General features: G+C 43.0%; 1 protein-coding gene across 1 annotated transcript in view; it reads left to right on the top strand.

The window, feature by feature from the left end:
• LOC118392301 (ras-related and estrogen-regulated growth inhibitor) overlaps positions 1-22,607 on the top strand; it is a 57,800-nt gene extending 35,193 nt beyond the window's left edge. Inside the window, exons 3-5 of the mRNA XM_035784137.2 lie at positions 15,830-15,886; positions 19,603-19,676; positions 20,763-22,607. Coding sequence (XP_035640030.1) covers positions 15,830-15,886; positions 19,603-19,676; positions 20,763-21,173 — 542 coding nt within the window. The 3' untranslated portion in view covers positions 21,174-22,607. The remainder of the gene's footprint in view (positions 1-15,829; positions 15,887-19,602; positions 19,677-20,762) is intronic.
• The last annotated feature ends 911 nt before the right edge of the window (positions 22,608-23,518 follow it).

Genomic DNA, 23,518 nt, shown 5'->3' with positions numbered 1-23,518 from the left:
CTAGGATCCGTTTGGCCTTTTAGATCATAATGAATAAGATTACATGGACAGAGGGGACCTTATCCTAGTACTCCTACTCTGATGCTTTGACCCAGGTTATAAAAACTGGTCGTTTTTTAAATAGTTTTATCCCTCCCTAGGTTACATGTTGAGTCAATTCTCAAACGAGTCTGAGCTTGTTTTGTTTTTCAGTTTTATTGTGAAATCTGCTCTGATCTTCTTCTTTCACAAGGCTCAGCTATTGATCTTAACGACAGCCCAGATATAACAGGCCACAGTCCTCAATCCTCAGAGGCTATTGATCTAGTCGTCAGTGTGTCAGACAGATAGTCACTAGATATTGTGTAGCAGCCGCGGAACCATTCAGATGGTGAGGATTAAGCTCTTTTCCCTTGGCCTGTTCTAATAAAAATTCAGGTTTATAAGAACTTTAAAATACGGCCTGGCCTACTGAAACACAAGCCTGGCAGGAAAAGAGTTGAGTAGCCATTATTGTGTTTTTGAGCCCTGCACCATGTTTTTCAGTAAGCTTGTGGTTTTAGACTAGGACTGAGAAGAGACATTTACAATAACACTCTTGCTTTTAAAAGGAGCTCTAATGGAAGGAAGCACCTTATCGGTAAAAGCTCTACTTTTCTAGGAATTAATCCGAAGCCTTTTTGAGCATTTTGAGTCTGGTTCAATTTGAACAGCACAGACATCAGATATGGTATGTTACCTCGAACAAGGCTTCACACTCCATTGCTTGTGCTTTCCACCTGAAAAAGGCACAACTCTTTTGACCTAGACGGTCACCGGGGAATTTCAGGCGAACAAGAGAAGAAGAAAAGAAAAATGGTCCGGTAGCCTAGTTGGACAGCTCTGGCTACCTGCTCTCCAAAACGACAAATGATCTGGTACTCTGCATTGACCTTGGTCTGGGACTAATTGCTATTTGCATGACTCTAGCTGCTGTTTGAGTTTACTTTAACCACATTAGTGGCAAAATGTGTTGCTTCCAAGCAGAACCGATGTAAGTCAAACAAGGTATTGAAAAGCACAATTTAGTGAAGAACCACTCAATTGCGTGACCGTTGAGAGTTTTTGTGGAACTTACTGTAAAAGCGTTACATTGAAGGCTTTGTAAGAAGCTTCAATAGTGAAACTGATAATGTGTTGATTGTTTACTATCTTCAATGTGATGAAACTAATAAGAGGCCAATTTAGATTGGAATGGAGAGAAAATATGTTAATAAAAATCAGGGGCGCAACTTTGATTTTAGAAGTGGGGGAGTCATCATTTGTATTTATTTGATTTTTAGGGGGTAGATCAGCTTTAATATTGCAGATTGTGGCTTCCATCAATGTAATTGACTGCATCATTTCCAACCACCCATATATATTTTTGTTAAATGTATATTTAAAAAATATATATTTTCCTTTATTATCCACTAACCGTATGATCCCTCCCCCTAATTGGAGTAAACTAATGGCCAACCCCACTTGGGCTTTTACTTCCAGTTTATGCACACTATATACATTTTACGGACACAGTATATTTTAAAATAGTTATCTTTTGTTTGTTTTCAGTCCCATCTTTCACCTCCACTCAACCCCTCCCATCCATCTCTGAACACCATCCAGTTTTGATCTCTATTTGCAATATATTTGAACTGTGCTGTGATGTTTCACAAAAGTTCTGAATCTTTCTATTCACATAGATTCTACATATTTTTGCTAAGTATATTATTATATTATTGATCGATTTGATGACTTTTAACTCACCTAGCAATGCTATTTCCAGAGGGGGGACATAACTTGAACATTTCCTGTGTTTCTACACAATCTAATATGACCCATGGCCCTTCTAGCCATCTATTTAAGAACAACATAAAGTAAGCAAAAATGCCCCCAGTCATCAAGCTAGGTAAGAGATGAAGTGATATGACTGAACTCCTCATGATAATTCAGTCAATATAGTGCTGCACCTTTAACCAATAGCCTAACAAATGAGCAACTCTTATAAATAACATCCTCTATATCAAATTTCAGCCAGACCGCTCATCCAACCCGAGCCGTCTACACGCCCGACCCCCACCAATCTTGTCAATAACTGATCTCTCTCTCCCCATCTTTTGATAAGGTTTGGAAAACAAAAGTTGAGTGAAAGCACACATTAACACACAGAAACAGTACACCTTCCATATAATTCATATCATAGGTCTAATAGTACTGTAGAGCTATTTTTCCTTTCACGGAATATAGCTGGGTCACCCCGAGCTGCCCCTAGGGGTCCATGGCCCTGTAGCGCCCCAACCCAACACAACCCACTCAGCTTTAGGATCTTAGTGAAACATTCATTATTGTTTTCAGGTGTGTTAGGCCACGGCCAGAGTGACATCAGTACAGCAGACCCCCAGGGCCAGGACTATGCAGCTCAGCAGCTAGGGATTGCCTAAATAGGTATCTGTTGACGTGGGCATGTTTTTAATACAGACTCCTTTTGTCGTACAGTATTCCATATAAGGCATCCAGACCTTATGAAAGTTGCATAGTATACCCTTAATCTTAAAGTAAATCTAGTGATACTGTAAATAACTTGATATTTCTTCACTGTGGGAGGATAACTATCCTTCCAATGAATGGCAATGCATTTATTAGCCACTATAAATGCTAGGTTACACAGTTTCTTATTTTTTAAATGTAACCTTTATTTAACTAGGCAAGTCAGTTAAGAACAAATTCTTATTTACAATGACGACCTACCTGGGCCAATTGTGCGCCGCCCTATGGGACTCCCAATCACAGCCAGATATCACACAGTCTGGAATCAAACCAGGGACTCGAGTGACACTTCTGGCACTGAGATGCAGTGTCTTAGACCACTGCAACACTCGGCACTGATACGTCTCCAGTAGCAATATTTACAAGCAAACAAAAACAGGGAAAAGGGGGAATCTGTAGACATGCTGAGTTAAAAGAACATTCTCTTTGCCAGAATTCAGCCAACCTTCACCAGACCACAACGTATGCAAATATGTCCTCTTTTGTGCTTTACACCTCCAGAAGAATAATACAATTTCTGAGTGCATGATATTCAGTTTCACTGACATATAGTACGTTCTATGGATGGTCTTAAACTGCAGTAATTTATATGAACATGACTGGGTTTTCTAGTAGTTGTATCCATTCATCATCAATAGCATCTCCCAGGTCTTCCTCACATTTTTGTCTTTCATGTTTTGTGTCATCAGGAGAAGTCTATCAACCCGTGATTCAGTTTGGGAATCAACTTCCGAGGTTTGTCAGACTGCCTTAAAATAGCGTCTGGCTTGTCCAGTGTTTGCTGCACAGAGAGAATGTGTTTAATCCTCAAATTCACATCACCTCTGTCACAGACTGGTCTTCCCTGGCTGCCTGACCCTTGTCACCATCTGATCCTCCTAAAATGAGGCATGACAAAATTACTTTGGTGTACATTATCCAAGAATATACTAAATGGTTCAATAATTGAAAGGACTATTATTTCTAGACTGTAGCTTTAACTTAAGCTGCTGTCATGTAGCTACTGTAGGTCTACCCATCAATTCAAGATGGAACTTTATCATTCACTGAATATACTGCAAAATTCACCTGTGCTCCCTAGAGACTGGTCTTCCTTGGCTGTCTGACCCTGCTGGGAATCCTCTCACTCTTAAAAGGTAGGCTATAAAAATAGCTCAAGAGAAAGTGCAAGTCTCTCCTACTCTGCTCCCTTCAAACTACATCTACGATATTAATCTCTGGTAAACTAACCTATTTGAAGTTATTTTTGCACATTTGATATTGCCTATAGGGTGCAAAATTACTGGGATCATGGCTGGCAAGTGAATTTCCCACGCAGACCTCTACTGTGCACCATGACAGTGAAGCCTGCAAGGATAGAGCTGTTTATTACCGACTGTTTCAGTGTGAAAAGTAGAGAACTATCTGGGGAAAATAAAAGATAAATAAAGTTACATTGCCATACTGACTAATACAACTCACATTACAATGAAAAAACGTCAGTATCAATTTTAAATCATTTGGCAGATTTGTTTCATTGTTTATTTCAGGTCTAGTTTGATTGAGGCAAAGCTAACGTAAGCAAACTTTTGGCCAGCTCTTTTTAATGGTACATCAAACGACGAAAGTTCATTTACTTCTGAAACGGGACAAAACATTTCCATACAAACACTATTTTTTTTGTTAAGCTAAACAGCAGTTACCTTGCCAGCTACATCAGTCAACTAAAGAGTAACCCGTTTCTGTTCTGCTACCTTTTACAACTCAGTGAAAGAGAACAACACATAGGGGAAGATTGTCAAACTTTTCTTTTTGCTTTGGGAGGGTTGTGTGTTTTTTTGGGGGGGGAAGGTTACTGGATTTTTCTCATAAACAATAGCTCGACTTACCCCAGCGCTCCAACTGACTTCGACAGTTGAACTTGAACTGGTACCATTGCCGCCCTGGGTCCCGACAATAACACGGCCAAGGCTGTCCTCTCGTGCAACTTCTTCAACAGATTAATGTGGTAAATCTGTTAGTGTTTCCGACGCGGTAATTGACAGGTCCAAGCTTCTCGATCACCTCGTATGGTCAGTGCCATGTTGCCAGGAACTTACTTTCAGCCGTGGGGATCAAGACCAACACCCTGTCTCCCACCTGGAATTCTCGGGGCTGGGCTCCCCGATTGTAGCCTTGGGCTCGTTGGGCCTTCTCCATATGTTCCCTCACGACTGGCCATATGGCTGTCATCTGCTCCCGCATCGTCTCCACGTGCTCTACCAAGCTGTGTGGGGTACCAAGCTGCGTGGGGGGGGGGGGTCGGTTGGGTTTTCCACCCCTCTTTGTCAAGGTCCAGTAGGCTGCGTGGCCTCCTCCCATAGAGGAGTTCGAACAGGGAAAACCCAGTGGAGGATTGGGGTACTTCTTGGATTGAGCTCCCAGGCGATTCCCTTGGACACCGCCGCCCGTAGGGGAATGGCCTCAGGATACCGGGTGGCATAGTCCACTATTGCCAAGATGTACCTGTGTCCTCGAGCAGTCTTCACCAGGGGTCCCTCTATGTCCATGACAATGCGTTCAAAGGGCACCCCGATTATTGTCAGGGGGACCAGAGGGTTTCGGAAGTGTGCTTTCAGGGCAGTGAGTTGACACTCCGGGCAGCTGTGAGAGTAGTCTACCGCGGCCCTCCTCATCCCATGCCAGTGGAACCGGGCGGCGATCCGTTCCCGGGTCTTCCGTTCCCGGGTAGCTGTCCATCCACCACTATCACTTGGGCAGCGGCAGCTTTCAAATTCGGATCCCCCCACTGGGATGTCCCGAATTGTCCCCTCAGTTGGCCCCCTGTGGGGGTCTCGACTGGCCCCTCAAAATCGAGGAGGGGGAGGCTGGGCTCCTTTTCCAGTGGTTCACCAGGGGGTCCGGGTTCCAGCTCCCCCTCCGACTCCGGGCCCGTAGAGTCAAGTTGGTTAACCGGTGGCTTCCGGGCCGCACAGGCGAGGGGTCGTCCCCGCTCTCTTCTTCGGCCCGGCTCATATCTTTTCTTCAACTTGTGCCCCCATAGGGCCGTGAACAGCGGACAATCCAGTCCCACTAGGAGTGGTACCGGCAGCTCTGGTACTGCACCCACCCTCATCTGGCAGCGCCCTTGTGGTGTCACGATGTTGGTCCATCCGGTGGCATACTGCTTTGTCACCGTGAACACAGGAAATGGACATCTCCCTACCCCATTCCGTCTCGTGGTTTAGTAGTTACAAGTGTAACCATGCTTCCGGAGTCTAATAGCGCTTCCGTGTCGTGTCTATTCACTATCACCGGGACCATGGGTGCAGTTGATTCGTGGCGCGTCCAACTGGAGGTGACATAATTCACGGTGTGACCCACCTCGCCTCAATGGCTAGCTGATGGCATCAACTCCTCTCGAGCCGGGCAATTCCAGGCATTGTGCCCCCGGGCGCCACACTCAAAACACCTCCTTTAGTTTCTACCTGCGGTCGTCGGTGGCAGGTCGGCCCTACTCCGGCTGTCTCTCCACATGTTTGCCGTCCTTTGGCCCTGCCAACTGTCGGTTCGGGGTACATCGCTGTGGGGCTGTCCTTCAGTCCCCTCGGACTGGTCGCCGACTCGTCCCGGCTCCCACTCAGCAGTGCCTGAGTGTTATGCATGGAAATTTAGATAAACTTTTCCTTCATGCAACCGCTGTGTCAGATTTCAAAACGCTGTACGATGAAAGCACACCTTGCGATTATACACTGCTCAAAAAAATTAAGTGAACACTTAAACAACAAAATGTAACTCCAAGTCAATCACACTTCTGTGAAATCAAACTGCCCACTTAGGAAGCAACACTGATTGACAATAAATTTCACATGCTGTTGTGCAGGTCATCCAGGATAGCACATCAATGCGAGCTGTGGCAAGAAGGTTTGCTGTGTCTGTCAGCGTAGTGTCCAGAGCATGGAGGCGCTACCAGGAGACAGGCCAGTACATCAGGAGATGTGGAAGAGGCCGTAGGAGGGCAATAAGCCAGCAGCAGGACCGCTAAAAAAAAAAAAAAAAAATGCCATTTAGCTGACGCTTTTATCCAAAGCGACTTACAGTCATGTGTGCATACATTCTACGTATGGGTGGTCCCAGGAATCGAACCCACTACCCTGGCGTTACAAGCGCCATGCTCTACCAACTGAGCCACAGAAGGACCTCGCTACCTCCGCCTCTGTGCAAGGGGGAGCAGGAGGAGCACTGCAAAATGACCTCCAGCAGGCCACAAATGTGCATGTCTGCTCAAATGGCCAGAAACAGACTCCATGAGGGTGGTATGAGGGCCCGACGTCCACAGGTGGGGGTTGTGCTTACAGCCCAACACCGTGCAGGACGTTTGGCATTTGCCTGAGAACACCAAGATTGGCAAATTCGCCACTGGCGCCCTGTGCTCTTCACAGATGAAAGCAGGTTCGCACTGAGCACATGTGACAGACATGACAGAGTCTGGAGACGCCGTGGAGAACAGCATGACCGGTTTGGCGGTGGGTCAGTCATGGTGTGGGGTGGCATTTCTTTGGGGGGGCCGCACAGCCCTCCATGTGCTCGCCAGAGGTAGCCTGACTGCCATTAGGTACCGAGATGAGATCCTCAGACCCCTTGTGAGACCATATGCTGGTGGGGTTGGCCCTGGGTTCCTCCTAATACAACCTCATGTGGCTGGAGTGTGTCAGCAGTTCCTGTAAAAGGAAGGCATTGATGCTATGGACTGGCCCGCCCGTTCCCCAGACCTGAATCCAATTGAGCACATCTGGGACATCATGTCTCGCTCCATCCACCAACTGTGTTGCACCACAGACTGTCCAGGAGTTGGCGGATGCTTTAGTCCAGGTCTGGGAGGAGATCCCTCAGGAGACCATCCCCCACCTCATCAGGAGCATGCCCAGGCGTTGTAGGGAGATCATACAGGCACGTGGAGACCACACACACTACTGAGCCTCATTTGGACTTGTTTTAATGACATTACATCAAAGTTGGATCAGCCTGTAGTGTGGTTTTCCACTTTAATTTTGAGTGTGACTCCATATCCAGACCTCCATGGGTTGATACATTTGATTTCCATTGATAATTTGTGTGTGATTTTGTTGTCAGCACATTCAACTATGTAAAGAAAAAAGTATTTAATAAGAATATTTCATTCATTCAGATCTAGGATGTGTTATTTTAGTGTTCCCTTAATTTTTTTGAGCAGTGTATTAGGTCAGTGCTAGTCACAGAAAAACATCCAGCCATTTTCCAAAGAAGGAGAGGTGTCAGAAATAGCATTATACATATTCACGTACCTTTGATGATCTTGATCGGAATGCGCTCCCAGGAATCCCAGTTCCACAATAAATGTTTGTTTTGTTCGATAAAGTCCATAATTTATGTCCAAATACCTCCTTTTGTGTTTGAGCGTTTAGCCCAGTAATCCAAATGCATAATGCGCGATTACTTGTTAAGACGAAATGTCAAGAAAGTTATATTACAGTTCGTAGAAACATGTCAAACTACGTATAGAATCAATCTTTAGGATGTTTTTATCATAAATCTTCAATAATGTTCCAAGCGAAGAATTCCTTTCTCTTTAGAAATGCAATGGAACGCAGCTAACTCTCACGGGGGCGCGCGTGATCAGCTCATGGCACTCTGCCAGACCTCTGGTTGAAACAGCTCTCATTCTCTCCTCCTTTACAGTAGAATCCTCAAACAAGGTTCTAAAGACTGTTAACATCTCGTGGAAGCCTTCAGATTTCCCACTTCCTGGTTGGATATGTTTCTCAGGTTTTTGCCTGCCATATGAGTTCTGTTATACCTACAGATATCAAACAGTTTTAGAAACTTCAGAGTGTTTTCTATCCAAATCTACTAATTACAGTGGGGCAAAAAAGTATTTAGTCAGCCACCAACTGCCTGCACATCATGATTCACCAGCAGCCCCACCACTTCAACTATGATAGACAAAATGAGAAAAAAATCCTGAAAATCATATTGCAAATAAATTCATTAAAAATCCTACAATGTGATTTTCTGGATTTTTTTTCTTCTCATTTTGTCTGTCATAGTTGAAGTGTACCTATGATGAACATTACAGGCCTCATCTTTTTAAGTGGGAGAACTTGCACAATTGGTGGCTGACTAAATACTTTTTTTGCCTCACTGTAGATACAGACACATTTGTAGAGATACAGACAAAAAAAATTAAACACATTAGCCAGCTTTTGACATGCTTTTTAAAAGTGGGTATGGTTGTAATTGAGTTGCTGTGGTAGTTTGTTCCACACAACAGCACCAGTGTATAAAAATGTGTTCTTACCAGAGCTTATATTTTTAGATGTTTGGGGCTGCTGGGGCTGCTGGTGAATCATGATGTGCAGGCAGAATCAAAGGGACACTGGACTACCGCACTTGGGAGAGTCTTTACGGTGTCTATAGCTAGGTGTCCATCCAATTGGCGACAGATTTTCATGTGAATATTCTAAAGTATTCATAAAAACAATATGCACTTTTCCCCATCAGAGTTGTGTTTCCATCAAATTGACTTGTTGCGGAAAAATGTCTGTGCGTGTATACGCAGTGTACATAAAAATGACATGTACGCAATATAAACTTACATGGGTTTCTATCGCATTTTGAACTTTTGGGGCTGCCAAGCATCAATCATCATGTCACCAGAATAAGACCCTCGATATTTATTGAAATGAGCATCCCTCAACCTCGTCACCGTGAACTTTCCCCACCCTGTGGAGTTCATCATAATGTATTTAATCTATCCGAATAAAATGCATTCTTTCCCAGGTTATGAAAAAACAAACATTTGCAACGTACTTTACTCGCATAACAAGGCTGGATGGAAACCTGGTTCATGTCCAGCCATTTTGAGGATGTGGAATTATATTTTGGACGAACATGCGCATGCCTGGCCGACAGGAGACTTCTGGACTAGCCGAATTACATTAAAACATTGACTGGTTGTGTTTATGCCACAAAAAAAGGTAATACATAAAAACATTTTAATGACAAATATTTAGGCTATATTGAAGTGTTAGGTTCTAGGTGCGCTAGGGATAGCCTGTCGGATTGGAGAGGCAAAACGCATGTTAAGCTTTCCTGAATAACTGGGCCTGCCGGGAGCATGTGTGGCCACATTATTATAGGTCTACTTGGGAGAACGATGATCTGCAACAGACAGCGCATCTCAGTATCAGAAGAAGAGAGCGTTGGGCCAGCACCGTTATTCAAATGAAATTTGCACTGCAGCCTAGGGTAGAAATTTGTACTCAATTGAAAACAATTATACAATGATTCATTTTATTGTGGTATTGTAGGATAATTGTATATTGTCCCAAAACAAAATCAATAAGGGAGCTATCTGAGCTGCGTGTCTCATATCCTCACTATTCTTTCATGCTCAATGATGCACCAGGCCTCTACACTGCCTATCAGCAATTCATATTTGTTGATGTGGATTCGATGCTTTTATGTGGGGTTTGATTGGTAGTTAGCCTATTGCAGATCTCTACAAATGATCCACTTACCAATATCACTATGAATGGTGGATAGAAGGCAGGTTAGACAGACTGGTAGGCTATATTGATCTGTGGTATAGTAAAGGTTAGCATGCGGAAAAGCATAGTGCATAAGGGAAATACCAAAACGCCTTGATATAAGGGAGGCGCAAGCAGATGAGGAGATTTGGCTAGGATGGAAGAAATGGTATAGTAAAACCTGCAAAAGAGTGAATGTAAACTAGAGGTCGACCGATGAATCGGAATGGCCGATTAATTAGGGCTGTTTAAGTTTTCATAACAACCCGGAAATCTGTATTTTTGGACACCACTTTTTTTTTTTTACACCTTTATTTAACTAGGCAAGTCAGTTAAGAACACATTCTTATTTTCAATGACAGCCTAGGAATGGTGGGGTTAACTGCCTCGTTCAGGGGCAGAATGACAGATTTTCACCTTGTCAGCTCGGGGGATCCAATCTTGCAACCTTACAGTTAACTGGTCCAATGCTCTAACCACCTGCCTCTCCTTGCACTCCACAAGGAGACTGACGGGAATGCAGTAAGCCAAGGTAAGTTGCTAGCTAGCATTAAACTTATCTTATAAAAAACAATCATAATCACTAGTTAACTACACATGGTTGATGATATTACTAGTTTATATAACGTTTCCTGCGTTGCATATAATCTGACTGAGCATACAAGTATCTGACTGAGCGGTGCTAGGCAGCAGCAGTCTCGTAAGCATTCATCCAAACAGCACTTTCGTGCATTTTGCCAGCAGCTCTTCGTTGTGCGTCAAGCAATGCGCTGTTTATGACTTCAAGCCTATCGACTCCCGAGATGAGGCTGGTGTAACCGATGTGAAATGGCTAGCTAGTTAGCGGGATGCGCGCTAATAGCGTTTCAAACGTCACTCGGAGTGGAGTGGTTGTTCCTGGTTCTGCATGGGTAACGCTGCTTCGAGGGTGGCTGTTGTCGTTGTGTTCCTGGTTCAAGCCTAGGGAGGAGCGAGGAGAGGGATGGAAGCTATACTGTTACACTGGCAATATTAAAGTGTCTATTAGAACATCCAATCGTCAAAGGTTAATGAAATACAAATGGTATAGAGGGAAATAGTCCTGTAATAACTACAACCTAAAACTTCTTACCTGGGAATATTGAAGACTCATGTTTAAAGGAACCACCAGCTTTCATATGTTCTCATGTTCTGAGCAAGGAACTTAAACGTTAGCTTTCTTACATGGCACATATTGCACATTTTACTTTTTTCCCCAACACTGTTTTTGCATTATTTATTTGAGGCTAAATAGATGTTTAAGTATTATATTAAGTTAAAATAAGTGTTCATTAAGTATTGTTGTAATTGTCATTGTTACAATATATATATATGTATCTTTTAATCGTCAGATTAATCGGTATCGGCTTTTTTGGTCCTCCAATAATCGGTATCGGTATCAGCGTTGAAAACTTAGAATCAGTCGACCTCTAATGTAAACCAGGGGAAAAAAACACACTAGCTTCCCCTGTGCACAATATAAAACAGCACAACCCAAAGCGAAAAAAGAAGTTTGACAATTGAAGATGTTTTATTGTCACATACAGTGAGGGAAAAAAGTATTTAATCCCTTGCTGATTTTGTACGTTTGCCCACTGACAAAGAAATGATCAGTCTATAATTTTAATGGTAGGTTCATTTGAACAGTGAGAGACAGAATAACAACAAAAAAGTCCAGAAAAACACATGTCAAAAATGTAATAAATTGATTACCATTTTAATGAGGGAAATAAGTATTTAACCCCTCTGCAAAACATGACTTAGTACTTGGTGGCAAAACCCTTGCTGGTAATCAGAGGTCAGACATTTCTTGTAGTTGGCCACCAGGTTTGCACACATCACAGGAGGGATTTTGTCCCACCCCTCTTTGCAGATCATCTCCAAGTCATTAAGGTTTCGAGGCTGACGTTTGGCAACTCGAACCTTCAGCTCCCTCCACAGACTTTCTATGGGATTAAGGTCTGGAGACTGGCTAGGCCACTCCAGGACCTTAATGTGCTTCTTCTTGAGCCACTCCTTTGTTGCCTTGGCCGTGTGTTTTGGGTCATTGTCATGCTGGAATACCCATCCACGACCCATTTTCAATGCCCTGGCTGAGGGAAGGAGGTTCTCAGCCAAGATTTGATGGTACATGGCCCCGTCCATCGTCCCTTTGATGCGGTGAAGTTGTCCTGTCCCCTTAGCAGAAAAACACCCCCAAAGCATAATGTTTCCACCTCCATGTTTGACGGTAGGGATTATGTTCTTGGGGTCATAGGCAGCATTTCTCCTCCGAACATGGTGAGTTAAGTTGATGCCAAAGAGCTCCATTTTGGTCTCATCTGACCACAACACTTGCACCCAACATTCAGATGTTCATTGGCAAACTTCAGACGGGCATGTATATGTGCTTTCTTGAGCAGGGGGGCCTTGCGGGCGCTGCAGGATTTCAGTCCTTCACGGCGTAGTGTGTTACCAATTGTTTTCTTGGTGACTATGGTCCCAGCTGCCTTGAGATCATTGACAAGATCCTCCCGTGTAGTTCTGGGCTGATTCCTCACCGTTCTCATGATCATTGCAACTCCACGAGGTGAGATCTTGCATGGAGCCCCAGGCCGAGGCAGATTGACAGTTCTTTTGTGTTTCTTCCATTTGCAAATAATCGCACCAACTGTTGTCACATTCTCACCAAGCAACTTGGCGATGGTCTTGTAGCCCATTCCAGCCTTGTGTAGGTCTACAATCTTGTCCCTGACATCCTTGGAGAGCTCTTTGGTCTTGGCCATGGTGGAGAGTTTGGAATCTGATTGATTGATTGCTTCTGTGAACAGGTGTCTTTTATATAGGTAACAAGCTGAGATGAAGAGCACTCCCTTTAAGAGGTGCTCCTAATCTCAGCTCGTTATCTGTATAAAAGACACCTGGGAGCCAGAAATATTTCTGATTGAGAGGGGGTCATACTTATTTCCCTCATTAAAATGCAAATCAATTTATAACATGCGTTTTTCAGGATTTTTTTGTTGTTATTCTGTCTCACTGTTCAAATAAACCTACCATTAAAATTATAGACTGATCATTTCTTTGTCAGTGGGCAAACGTACAAAATCAGCTGGGGATCAAATCCTTTTTTCCCTCACTGTACACCAGATAGATGCATGAAATGTGTTTTACAGCGTCAGCCATAGTAGTAGAGCACCCCTAGAGCAAATTAGGGTTTCGTGCTCAAGGATACATTCACAGATTCTATTCCCTTTGACGGGTCAGCTTTCGAACCAGCAACCTTTGTTGCTTGGCCCAACGCTCTAACCCCTAGGCTACCTGCCACCCTCCCCTATTTTAGACCACCCCAGTAAATTTAGAACTGTCCCTAACTGTTTTGACATCAAGTTCGGCCATCGGCTAATTAGCTGGGTATACAGACTCAAGGAATTAGAATGTACCAGAGGCCACCAATATAGAGCTCATTTGAAAGTATATACTGTACTCTATACCATCTACTGCATCTTGCCTATGCCTTTCAGCCATCATTCATCCATATATTTACATGTACATGTATTCATTCCTTTACACTTGTGTGTGTATAAGGTAGTTGTTGTGAAATTGTTAGATTACTTGTTAGATATTACTGCATGGTCGGAACTAGAAGCACAAGCATTTCGCTACACTCGCATTAACATCTGATAACCAATAACATTTGATTTGAAATTCTTTTAGAACCATTGGGGGCGACTGGCTACTTTTTCTATTTGGCTGGCTACTCGAAGTACTTGTGGAAAACACTTTTCTTTAATGTCTCGAATACCTATTACATAGCCAACACATTGAATAGAATTACCAAGCGGTCATCTTCACATCTCAACCTAATTGAATGGCAATTATGTCTGCAGTGTCCAAAGTTATTGTATTTACTTGGAGTTAATAGACTATCAACTGAAATATCAACTCTGTAAATAACACACTCTACAACATTATTTGATCTCTTAGTGTCAAATAAAGGCACGACATGCAATTAAAATATCAGATCACAATAAACAGCCTTTCAGTAGCCTAATAACGAGAGAAATTCAATTTCTTAACATTTTTTGATAATAATTTATGGCACAGCTGAAGTGAGGAGTGGGATTAATCATAGGTAGAAAGCTATTTTTTTTCCTCAAGCTATTTTTACCTTTGGTAAAACAACACTCTTCTAAACCACAGGGAAGTGGCTACAGTGACTACATCCAGTGGGTTTATAATTCTACAATAAGGACAGGAAGTCAAAGTTCCAATCCTTTTGCACATAAGGATATATCATCATTTGAACTGAGACTCTACCTTCAGAATGACGATAGCGCTACACTTTTAAAAAATGCTGGGTTAAAAACAACCCAATTTTGGTTATTTGTTAACCCAGCGCTGGGTAAATATTGGACAGAACACACACTGGGTGATGTAATCCATAGGTTAATTTCATGAGGCGTGGCTTCCAGATAGTTATTTTTGGACACCCGTGAGAGCAAATGTAATTCCTGTTCATCGTGATAAATTTCAACCCTGAAAATTAAAAGATGTTCTTGAATATATTTTGCACATTAAACTCTAATACATTTCACAACATTATTATATACATATCACAACATTGAGGTACAATATTAGGATATGTATTATTTATCCCAACATTGGTATATGCATAGGCTCTTTAGAAACTCACACTTGTAACCCTCATTTAAGCCACAAAGGTTTCAGTGTTCAACCTTAACATGTGATAATACAACAGAACATATTAACATTTACTCTCACGGGTGGCCAAAAGTAACTACCTGAAACACACATCCCTATTAAGTCACCCCTCCAGTCTTCTGAACTGCTGGGTCATATCTCAATAACCCAGCATCAATAACCCAGCACCCAGGATCAATAACCCATCAGTTATTAAAGAAAACAACCCAACTAAATGTCCTAATGCCTGGCAACCCAGCAGTCGGGTCATCCAAACAACCCAGCATTTTTTAGAGTGTAGTGTTATTTTCTATGGGAATGACTATCATTGGATAGAATGGTCTTATGCATTTCACATTTATGACAACAAAGACACAAAGTGAAAAGAAGCTAGGCGTAAATGGTAATTAGATATTTGGGGAACGGATGTCTGGTCTAGCAGGCTGTCTCTGAACACACTGTATTTGAAGATGTAAAACAATTCAGACGACATGCTGCTGTATCTGTATGCACACGGTTCCTTTAAGGCTTACAAGCATCTGTCTCTAATACATTCCTGCTTGTAAGTGGCTCTGATTAGATGTGCATATAAAAGCGAGGTTGTTGTCCCTTTGAACTGAATAAATTGTTGCGTAATCAGATGAGCACTCTGTGCATCTGATACCAAGTGGGGAGAGTTTTCCATCCCACCCAAACTGATTACCCCTGTCTGTCAAGACAGAATCCTATCTTCATGTTTTCACTTGCTCTATATTTAAGTTGATTGATTGAATTACATTACAGCACAGTATGTTAATTCCCCTTCTCTCCCTCCCCTCCCTCCCCTCCCCCTCCTCCCTCCCTCCCTCCCTCCCTCCCTCCCTCCCTCCCTCCCTCCCTCCCTCCCTCCCTCCCTCCCTCCCTCCCTCCCTCCCTCCCCCCTCCCTCCCTCCCTCCCTCCCTCCCTCCCCCTCCCTCCCCCTCCCTCCCCATCTCTCCCCCATCCCCATCCATCCATCCCCATCTCTCTCCCCATCCACCCCCCCATCCATCCCCTCCCCCCCATCTATCCCTCTCTACAGCTCTAGTGGTGAGGTTTCTGACCAGACGTTTCATCTGGGAGTATGACCCAACGCTTGGTAAGACACCCTTCCTGCTCCCCTCCTGCTGTCCTAGGCAACATTGAAAACAACCTGCACAACACTAGTCTTAGTGTGTTTTGTTCAGCAAGTAAAGCACTCTCCCTATGATTTTGGGTATCAAAGGCTTTATCTGACCTCAAAGGCTGTTTTGATCCAGAGATGACCGTGCTGCGTTGGTCAAAGCCTTCTATCGCTGCGAGTTATCATGTCAAGATAGCAACCGCAGTAATAATAATCACTCCCATGTGGTAGTATATTTCCCCCATATCTCCTCAACATATCATACAGATTCATTTCCTGACAATATGCCTTTTTAGGTTAGGCCTGACCTTGTTTTTATAGCAAAAACTACATCACAAGTCCAGCCTGGTCGGTGATTTAACATGCTATGAATGCTATGTGATTATGAGACAGGGATAGAGGCAATGCCTTACGTTTAGGGCGAGGGGCGAAGCGTCATTCATTCACGCCAGTTGTCGGTTAATCAGGTTCATATATAGGCTAAGTGACCACAGTGACCGTGCAAGGGGAGGTTCGTATAGTAAGCCTACATCCCGTCATTGGCAGGAAAATCCTATTGTGGCATGTTTTGCTTAAAGCTAGAACAATATTGGGGTTGTTCGGTTCATGGTTCGAAAGCATGCTATGTACAGAGTCCGCCTCATTAGAAGTTGAATAACACCGTGGCACAGACCCAACTGTTGGCATGGGGGGAGCAGTAACATGATATAGACATTAAGCCTCATTGCATGCAGACATTTCAATGTGATGGATGCTATATATACACATATACTCCTACAAATACCAATGGTCTAAGATATGCTTATAGCATACTGTCAAACAATTAGCTTGAAAGGGAATTGGATCCGGCAGATATTTATATATATTTTCTCACTGCAAGCCACGTCTCTGATTCCCATTGACAGTTCCCCCATTTTCCCCCTGAATGTGATGTACGTTTTGGTGCAGGCTCAAGTGCTTGTTATTCGAACAGCATTCAAGAGTATAACCTAGTACCCACCACAGCTTATTTCCTGACGTCACACAAGGGTTGAATGAAAGATGAAGGCTTTGGGCTGAGAGAGTTCGAGAGAGACACAGCGCTCACCGCTCTGTAAGAAACTTGGACGTTGAGAATATTGAATTACAACACCAGACAGATTAATTTCATGAAGTTTCAGAACAGGGTCTGGAAGCAATTTAATCACGTTTTTGCAAACAGTACGCAGTGTGTGTATACTGTAGGTTACACATATCCTTCGGTGGTTTATGCGAGTCCAGAAAAGTAATATGATTTTAATAACGTGCCTTGTAGTCTACTAAATTGGTCATTTCATCATATGATGATAGAATCCCTAAAATGGAGCCCTCTGATTAAATCAACCACCATGCTGTCAATCTCAAAACGCCTGTAATGAAATGAACAGCAATCTGTTTCGATTGACATTCAAGAAGCACTTAGTTTGCGTAGGTGTACAGTCTGCACATACAAATGGATTTGATGAAGCTATGATAATAAGACGAAATCTGGAGGAAATCTCTACCACATCTTTCGCTTTACTTCGAAGAGATGCCATCCGCTAATTTGTTTTTTTGATTGTTGTTACATAATTCAACTGTAGGAATATGATATGTTGAAACCTTGTTCTTTTTTGATGTTCCCTCAATTCTGATCAGAGTTTAGGAATTAGGATTTAACCTGCGCAAAGGGGATCAATTAAATATGATTACAAAAGACTGCTACAGTGACTAACATCAGGAAAATATTTTTTTGGGGGGGGATGGAGATACACAATTCAATATATAAATACAAGTGTAGCCGATGTGAAATGGCTAGCTAGTTAGCGGTGGTGCGCGCTAGTAGCGTTTCCATCGGTGATGTCACTTGCTCTGAGACCTTGAAGTAGTGGTTCCCCTTCCCCCGGCTTTTGTGGAGCGATGGGTAACGATGCCTCGAGGGTGACTGTTGACGTGTGCAGAGCGTCCCTGGTTCGCGCCCAGGTCGGGGCAAGGGGACGGACGTAAAGTCTATACTGTTACATAAGCATACCCTTTTCCCAAAGTCATATAATCTATGTGGGTGAATGCCACAGGAGGTTGGTGCCACCTTAATTGGGGAGGACGGGCTCGTGGTATTCAGAGGAATGGTATCATACATGGTTTCCATGTATTTGATGCCATTCCTTTGGCTCAGTTCTAGCCATTATTATGAGTCGTCCTCCCCTATGCAGCCTCCACTAAGGGAATGTGTTTTCCTGGCTCTGGACCGGAGCATTGTCATGCTTGTTGCCATGACACCAATAATTTGACAATGGCGACAAACCCTGCTCATTGCGGCAGTCTTGTCAGGACTTTTCCCCCACAATTAAAAAACAGTTCTACATTTCTATGGTTTTTCATATATGGTGGTTCTCTGTTTATTGTTCAATTGTAAACTATTTATTTATCCGACTCCACCCTGCCCAGCTAACACACAACTGCTAATATTATCCTTCTACCGTAGAATAGGAATATGAGAATTCCATTAATTGTCACTCAATGGGAAGCATGTGAGCAGTGTAATTATGTAAGTTGGCTTGTCATTCATACAAAAAGTTACCTTTGTGTTCGTGCTGATGCCGAAAGTAGCTGTGAACAATTTATACCCCCCTTCTGATCTAATCTTATTTACCTCATGAAATGAAGTCTTACCAAGTCACTCCTCAATAAAAGGGGCAGAGAAATCTACTACAATAACTACTACCTACTAGAAATCGACTATTAATCTAATGTATTGAGGTCATATGACATTGCACAATCACAGGAATAAATATCACAGATGGAAACAAATAGGAAAGCAGATGCTTGGCATTCCAGTGAGTGAGCAGAACAGGAAAACACATTTCTAAGAGGCGTAGTAGTTAAAAGTACAAACAGCTTGAGATGGGGGCTGATCTGTTGATGTTTCCAGTTAATATTCTGGTATGAGACTTTCTCTTTCAGCATTCTGAAATAACACCAACAGCAGCTCCAGGTTCTCGCTAGGAAATGAGTTATTTGCTGCCAGGAAAATGACTGGGGTGTTGGCCCTCAAGATCTTCAGATATGTAGGTTGGACCATTAAATCATCCCCAAGCCCCCCTGTTCATGCTGTCAATACCCAAACACACATATTAGGTGTGTGTACTTGCGTGTGTGTGTGTTCAGGTGTGTGCTTGCACGTGTGTGGATGTGGCAGCTGAAATGGGACGTCCTGTGAGACCCGAAGGCATTAAATCAACACCCTAGCAGTCGCGCTGGGTGACATTTCACACACACACAGTGTTTTACGTCCCAGAGGGCACCTGGGTAGAGGCAGGGATGATGACACGCACAGCTGACTAACACCCAACCAGAGCGTTCTAGTGTTACTGGCGGTTAAACTCCAGACCCCCGCCGTTTCCAATAGTAGCTGCCCACCATGCTTGAAAAAGCATGTTTTGAACAGGGAGAAGTGCCTTTTAGGGTTTTTGAGAGTTTACACAGATTTTTATTTATTTTTACAAGAGACATTTCAGGTAAACTACTCCTCATCTAGGTATAACAAAGAGGGTCATAGCCAGCATTCACATCTGTATCCACCTCTCATCCTGGTTCATTGACCACCTAAACAACCAGGTGGGCTCAACGGTGCATGATAGACATAAACATGTTACCCATCTTCTAAATGGAGTTTGTCTTTTTGTTCTTTCCAGAATCAACATATCGCCATCAAGCAACCATAGACGATGAGGTTGTGACCATGGAGATCCTTGACACAGCCGGACAGGTTGGAGCTTCAGCAACTTTGCACAGAAAACCGACATTTGTGTAGAGAAATGTTTATACTCTGACTGGCAATAGAATAAGAGTAATTCATAGTCAATTGAATATCCCAGTTCAACCCTACTGTATAATGATGACTTAGAGTCTATTCACAGTAGCAGTCCTAGCTAAACCAAGTCCTCGTTAGCGTTGCTCTATTCTGTTCTAATCAGCCATTGGGTAAACACATTATACGATAAATGTGCTGCTGCTAGTCTGAGTACGTAGGTGTTCTGCCTTGCTACTAATTTCCCCTGTGAAACATCAAGCCAAGTCATCCTTCGCTCATTACATTGTATTCTATTTTGAGAGTGCAGGGAGTGAGAGTTTAGGTGAGGGGCCGAAACCAAGCGTTGCTAGACATGTCTTTCTCTGTCAGAGAGCCAGTGTAGAGCTGAGGTTTCTTCGTTCTCTTCAAAGCTGTTGAAAGTGGTGAGTACATATATCAAGCCTTTTGATTCTTCTTGGACCCCGAAGGCATCCTTATACCTCATAAATCAGATAAGTTCAGAAGTCGGTCAGTTATATAGATGTCAAGTATCACTATGTTCAATGTGAGTTATGCAATAGTTATTGTAACAAAGTAAGTTATTATTACCAATAACAGTTGAGGTCAAGAATATCGCTGGCTCATGCAAGTTTAAGACTTCATTTTTCTTCAACACACGACTAGTAAGTTTTGTTAAGACAGGACTGGCTGTACCGACTTGATGAAATCAGGAGCAGCTGCTGAAATTTGTACCCAGTTTCAGAAGGGTAGCCGACTGTTCAAATCTGGGGGATTTAAAAAGTGTTATGTTGAGAAAGGAGAAATAAAGCATTTGAATCCGCTGAAAACATAGTGGAAGTTATTTTATAAAAAGCTCTGTTCAGATGCCTCAATTCTCCATCACTTGTTCAATGAAGGCTTGCATAGAGTTATTGTTTCTTTGCCTTGTGGATATGCCAGACAACAAGTGGGCCTATTGGTCAACAGTACTCTAATTAGCTAGCTAGTTGCCGAAAGATTGTGGCTAAAAAAATATCCTGCCCTCCTGTATCTTTACCTCAGGAGGACACGCAGCAGAAGGAGAGCCACATGCGCTGGGGCGATGGCTTCGTCATTGTCTATGACATCACTGACCGGGGCAGCTTTGACGAAGTGGCTCCTTTGCGAGGTCTCCTAGAGGAAGTCAAGAAACCCAAGAATGTCCCGTTGGTTCTGGTGGGCAACAAAGCCGACCTAGACCATGCCCGACAGGTGGGCACAGAGGAGGGCGAGCGGCTGGCTGCCGAGATGGCGTGCGCCTTCTACGAGTGCTCGGCGTGCGCCGACGAGGGTGGCATGGTGGCGGAAGCATTCCATGAGCTGTGTCGCGAGTTGAGGCGCCGCAAGGTGGTTCAGGGCAAGGCCAGGCGCCGTAGCTCCACCACCCACGTCAAGCAGGCCATCAACAAGATGCTGACCAAGATCAGCAGCTAGGGGTAGCCGCTGAGCACACTCCACAAAGAGGATAAACTCAAGAAAAACTAAAGAACAAAGTGACTGATTTCAAGGGTTTAGATGTGTAGAAATATCATGCAGCCATCAAAGCTCCTAAAGAGCACAAATATAAAATTATGAATGAACAGCGAACCTCTTCGTACTTAGTATCAATGCACAATCAATGAAGATTTGCATTGATACCGAGTGTGCCAAAAATCACTCTCCATTCAACACTGATTCTAAAGGGGAAGGTTCTAGGCCATTATTACTCGCTCTTTGACCATGCTCCACAACTAAGGTCAGAAGCACAAAGGGGAACATAATAATCACATGATGGGAACTACTTTGTCCGTGAGGGAGGTGGAGATGCTTTTGTTTCATAGCCAACTGGGACATTTCTGTATACTGCCAAGGAAGCGGGGAGAGTCCGTTATTCAGAAATCCCAAATCTCTGAAATTCACTTTTCCTTCTTGAGCAGCATGGTGAATACCCCAGTTTTGTGACTATAGCTCCACCAACTTTAAAGAAAATATTGTCCATGAACCCACCCTTTTGTTTATTAGAAATTATGGACAAACAATTTGTAGTTTCCTGTAGCTTGTTTGTGGGATAATGTTTTGATATGCTCTAGGCCATTGTTTCCCAACCCTGGTCCTCCACTACACATCCTTATTGTAAACCTAGACAAGCACACCTGGTTCCACTTGTCAACTAATCATCAAGCCCTCGATGAGTTGCGTTAATCCAGGCCTACAACAAAAATGGGTACGAGGACCGGTGTTGGGAAACACGTCTCTAGGTCAACGGATGTATGTTCTTTGAGCAGCATTAAAGGATTCATGAAACATCAACAGAGTTTTCATGGTCTTAGAACATTATGTCGTCCGTTTGCAGAGCTCTGTTGGCCTTGGGTACTTGTTGACCGTAGACATATACTTTGAGCTGTGACACGATTGGTCAAATAAACAATTGTCCATCATACTATTATGACATCAAACAATGTCTCCCTCAACTCCCATCTCATACCAAGCAGAGGACAGGGCTATAGAGATCCTATCTCAAATATGTTTTTCATCTAAAGAACCTAAGATAGAGGAGGAGGAGACCAAGTTTTCAGTTTGTAAATCAACGCTAATACTGTTTCATGGTATTGTCCATCCATCATTCCGGTTCAAATTCCAGGGAAGTTCTAAATGTACCTTAATTGTAAACTATGTATAATATTGCCTTTATCATTTGTCTCAAAGGAGTGTACAGTACATAACCCAGAGGCAGACAAAATGGTCGACATGTCTCGTATATTTTAACCAAATGCTGTTCCTTTGTTATCGAATGTACCTGAGCTGACTGAGTTTTGAGAATGGGGTTAAAATGGACAAATTTGCTGTGCAATTGTAATTAAACATTAGATACATGTATATCCAAGACAAGTTTGAAAATGTCTCTTTTCTGATTAATTTTCAACAGTATGTTGTCATGTATAAACAAATGTCATTGTTTTTGACAGTCTAACGAAGCTGTATAATTCATATTATGGTTTAGAGTGACAGAAATGTCCCATTTGCACAATACTTGTCAATCATAATGAAAGGTGCCCTCCATGAATCAAACCACGGGGGAACCACTCTCAAAGGCTACAAGGCAAAGTGCTATTTCAAACCCTGCAATCCTTTTCCCAAAATGTCAAAAACATTACCACTTTTACCAAAAATCAATGTGTAATTCATGTGACCCAAACAACATATTATTGCTTGGGCAGTTAAGGAAACACAATACAAACCCTGTAGTCCTCAGAACGAAAACACACTAAAGTCTTGGAGAGTTTGGGTGCTCTTTAGGAGTGTCCAGTCTCAGGGCGGATAAGTCTGCTGTAATTACAAAGTAGTGAATCTCTCAAAATAACTGCACCAGAGGACCACTACAACCCCAGTGCTCCTCCCTCTGGAGTCCCTAACCAGTAGCACACAGCTGGAGACAGTTAGCTCCCCATCACATGACCGGTGTAGGCCTAAATATAGATTCATAGTTCGCAGACATGTGTACATTTGTCCATCCAATGACTGGTTGAATACTACAGGCCCGTAGATTGATTCATAGCTTGCAGATGTAGACTGTACATTTAGATGATGTCTCTTGGCTGTGTATTCTTGGACACAGACCAGTTGGAGAAGAAAGATGCTGTGTCTATGGGATTATAAAGATGACAGAACTGCATGAGTTTGCATTTAGAATTTCATGGTCGCAAGTTTGATTCCCAAATGTGTAATTTAATTTTGCAAGCATGTATCATGTGTGAAAGATTTTACAACGGTAGCAAAGTTGTAACCTGACATCGGAATAT

The sequence above is a fragment of the Oncorhynchus keta genome, chromosome 13 (assembly GCF_023373465.1).
Source record: "Oncorhynchus keta strain PuntledgeMale-10-30-2019 chromosome 13, Oket_V2, whole genome shotgun sequence".
Classification (NCBI taxonomy): domain Eukaryota; kingdom Metazoa; phylum Chordata; class Actinopteri; order Salmoniformes; family Salmonidae; genus Oncorhynchus; species Oncorhynchus keta.
This window is presented reverse-complemented; position numbering and strand designations above follow the sequence as displayed.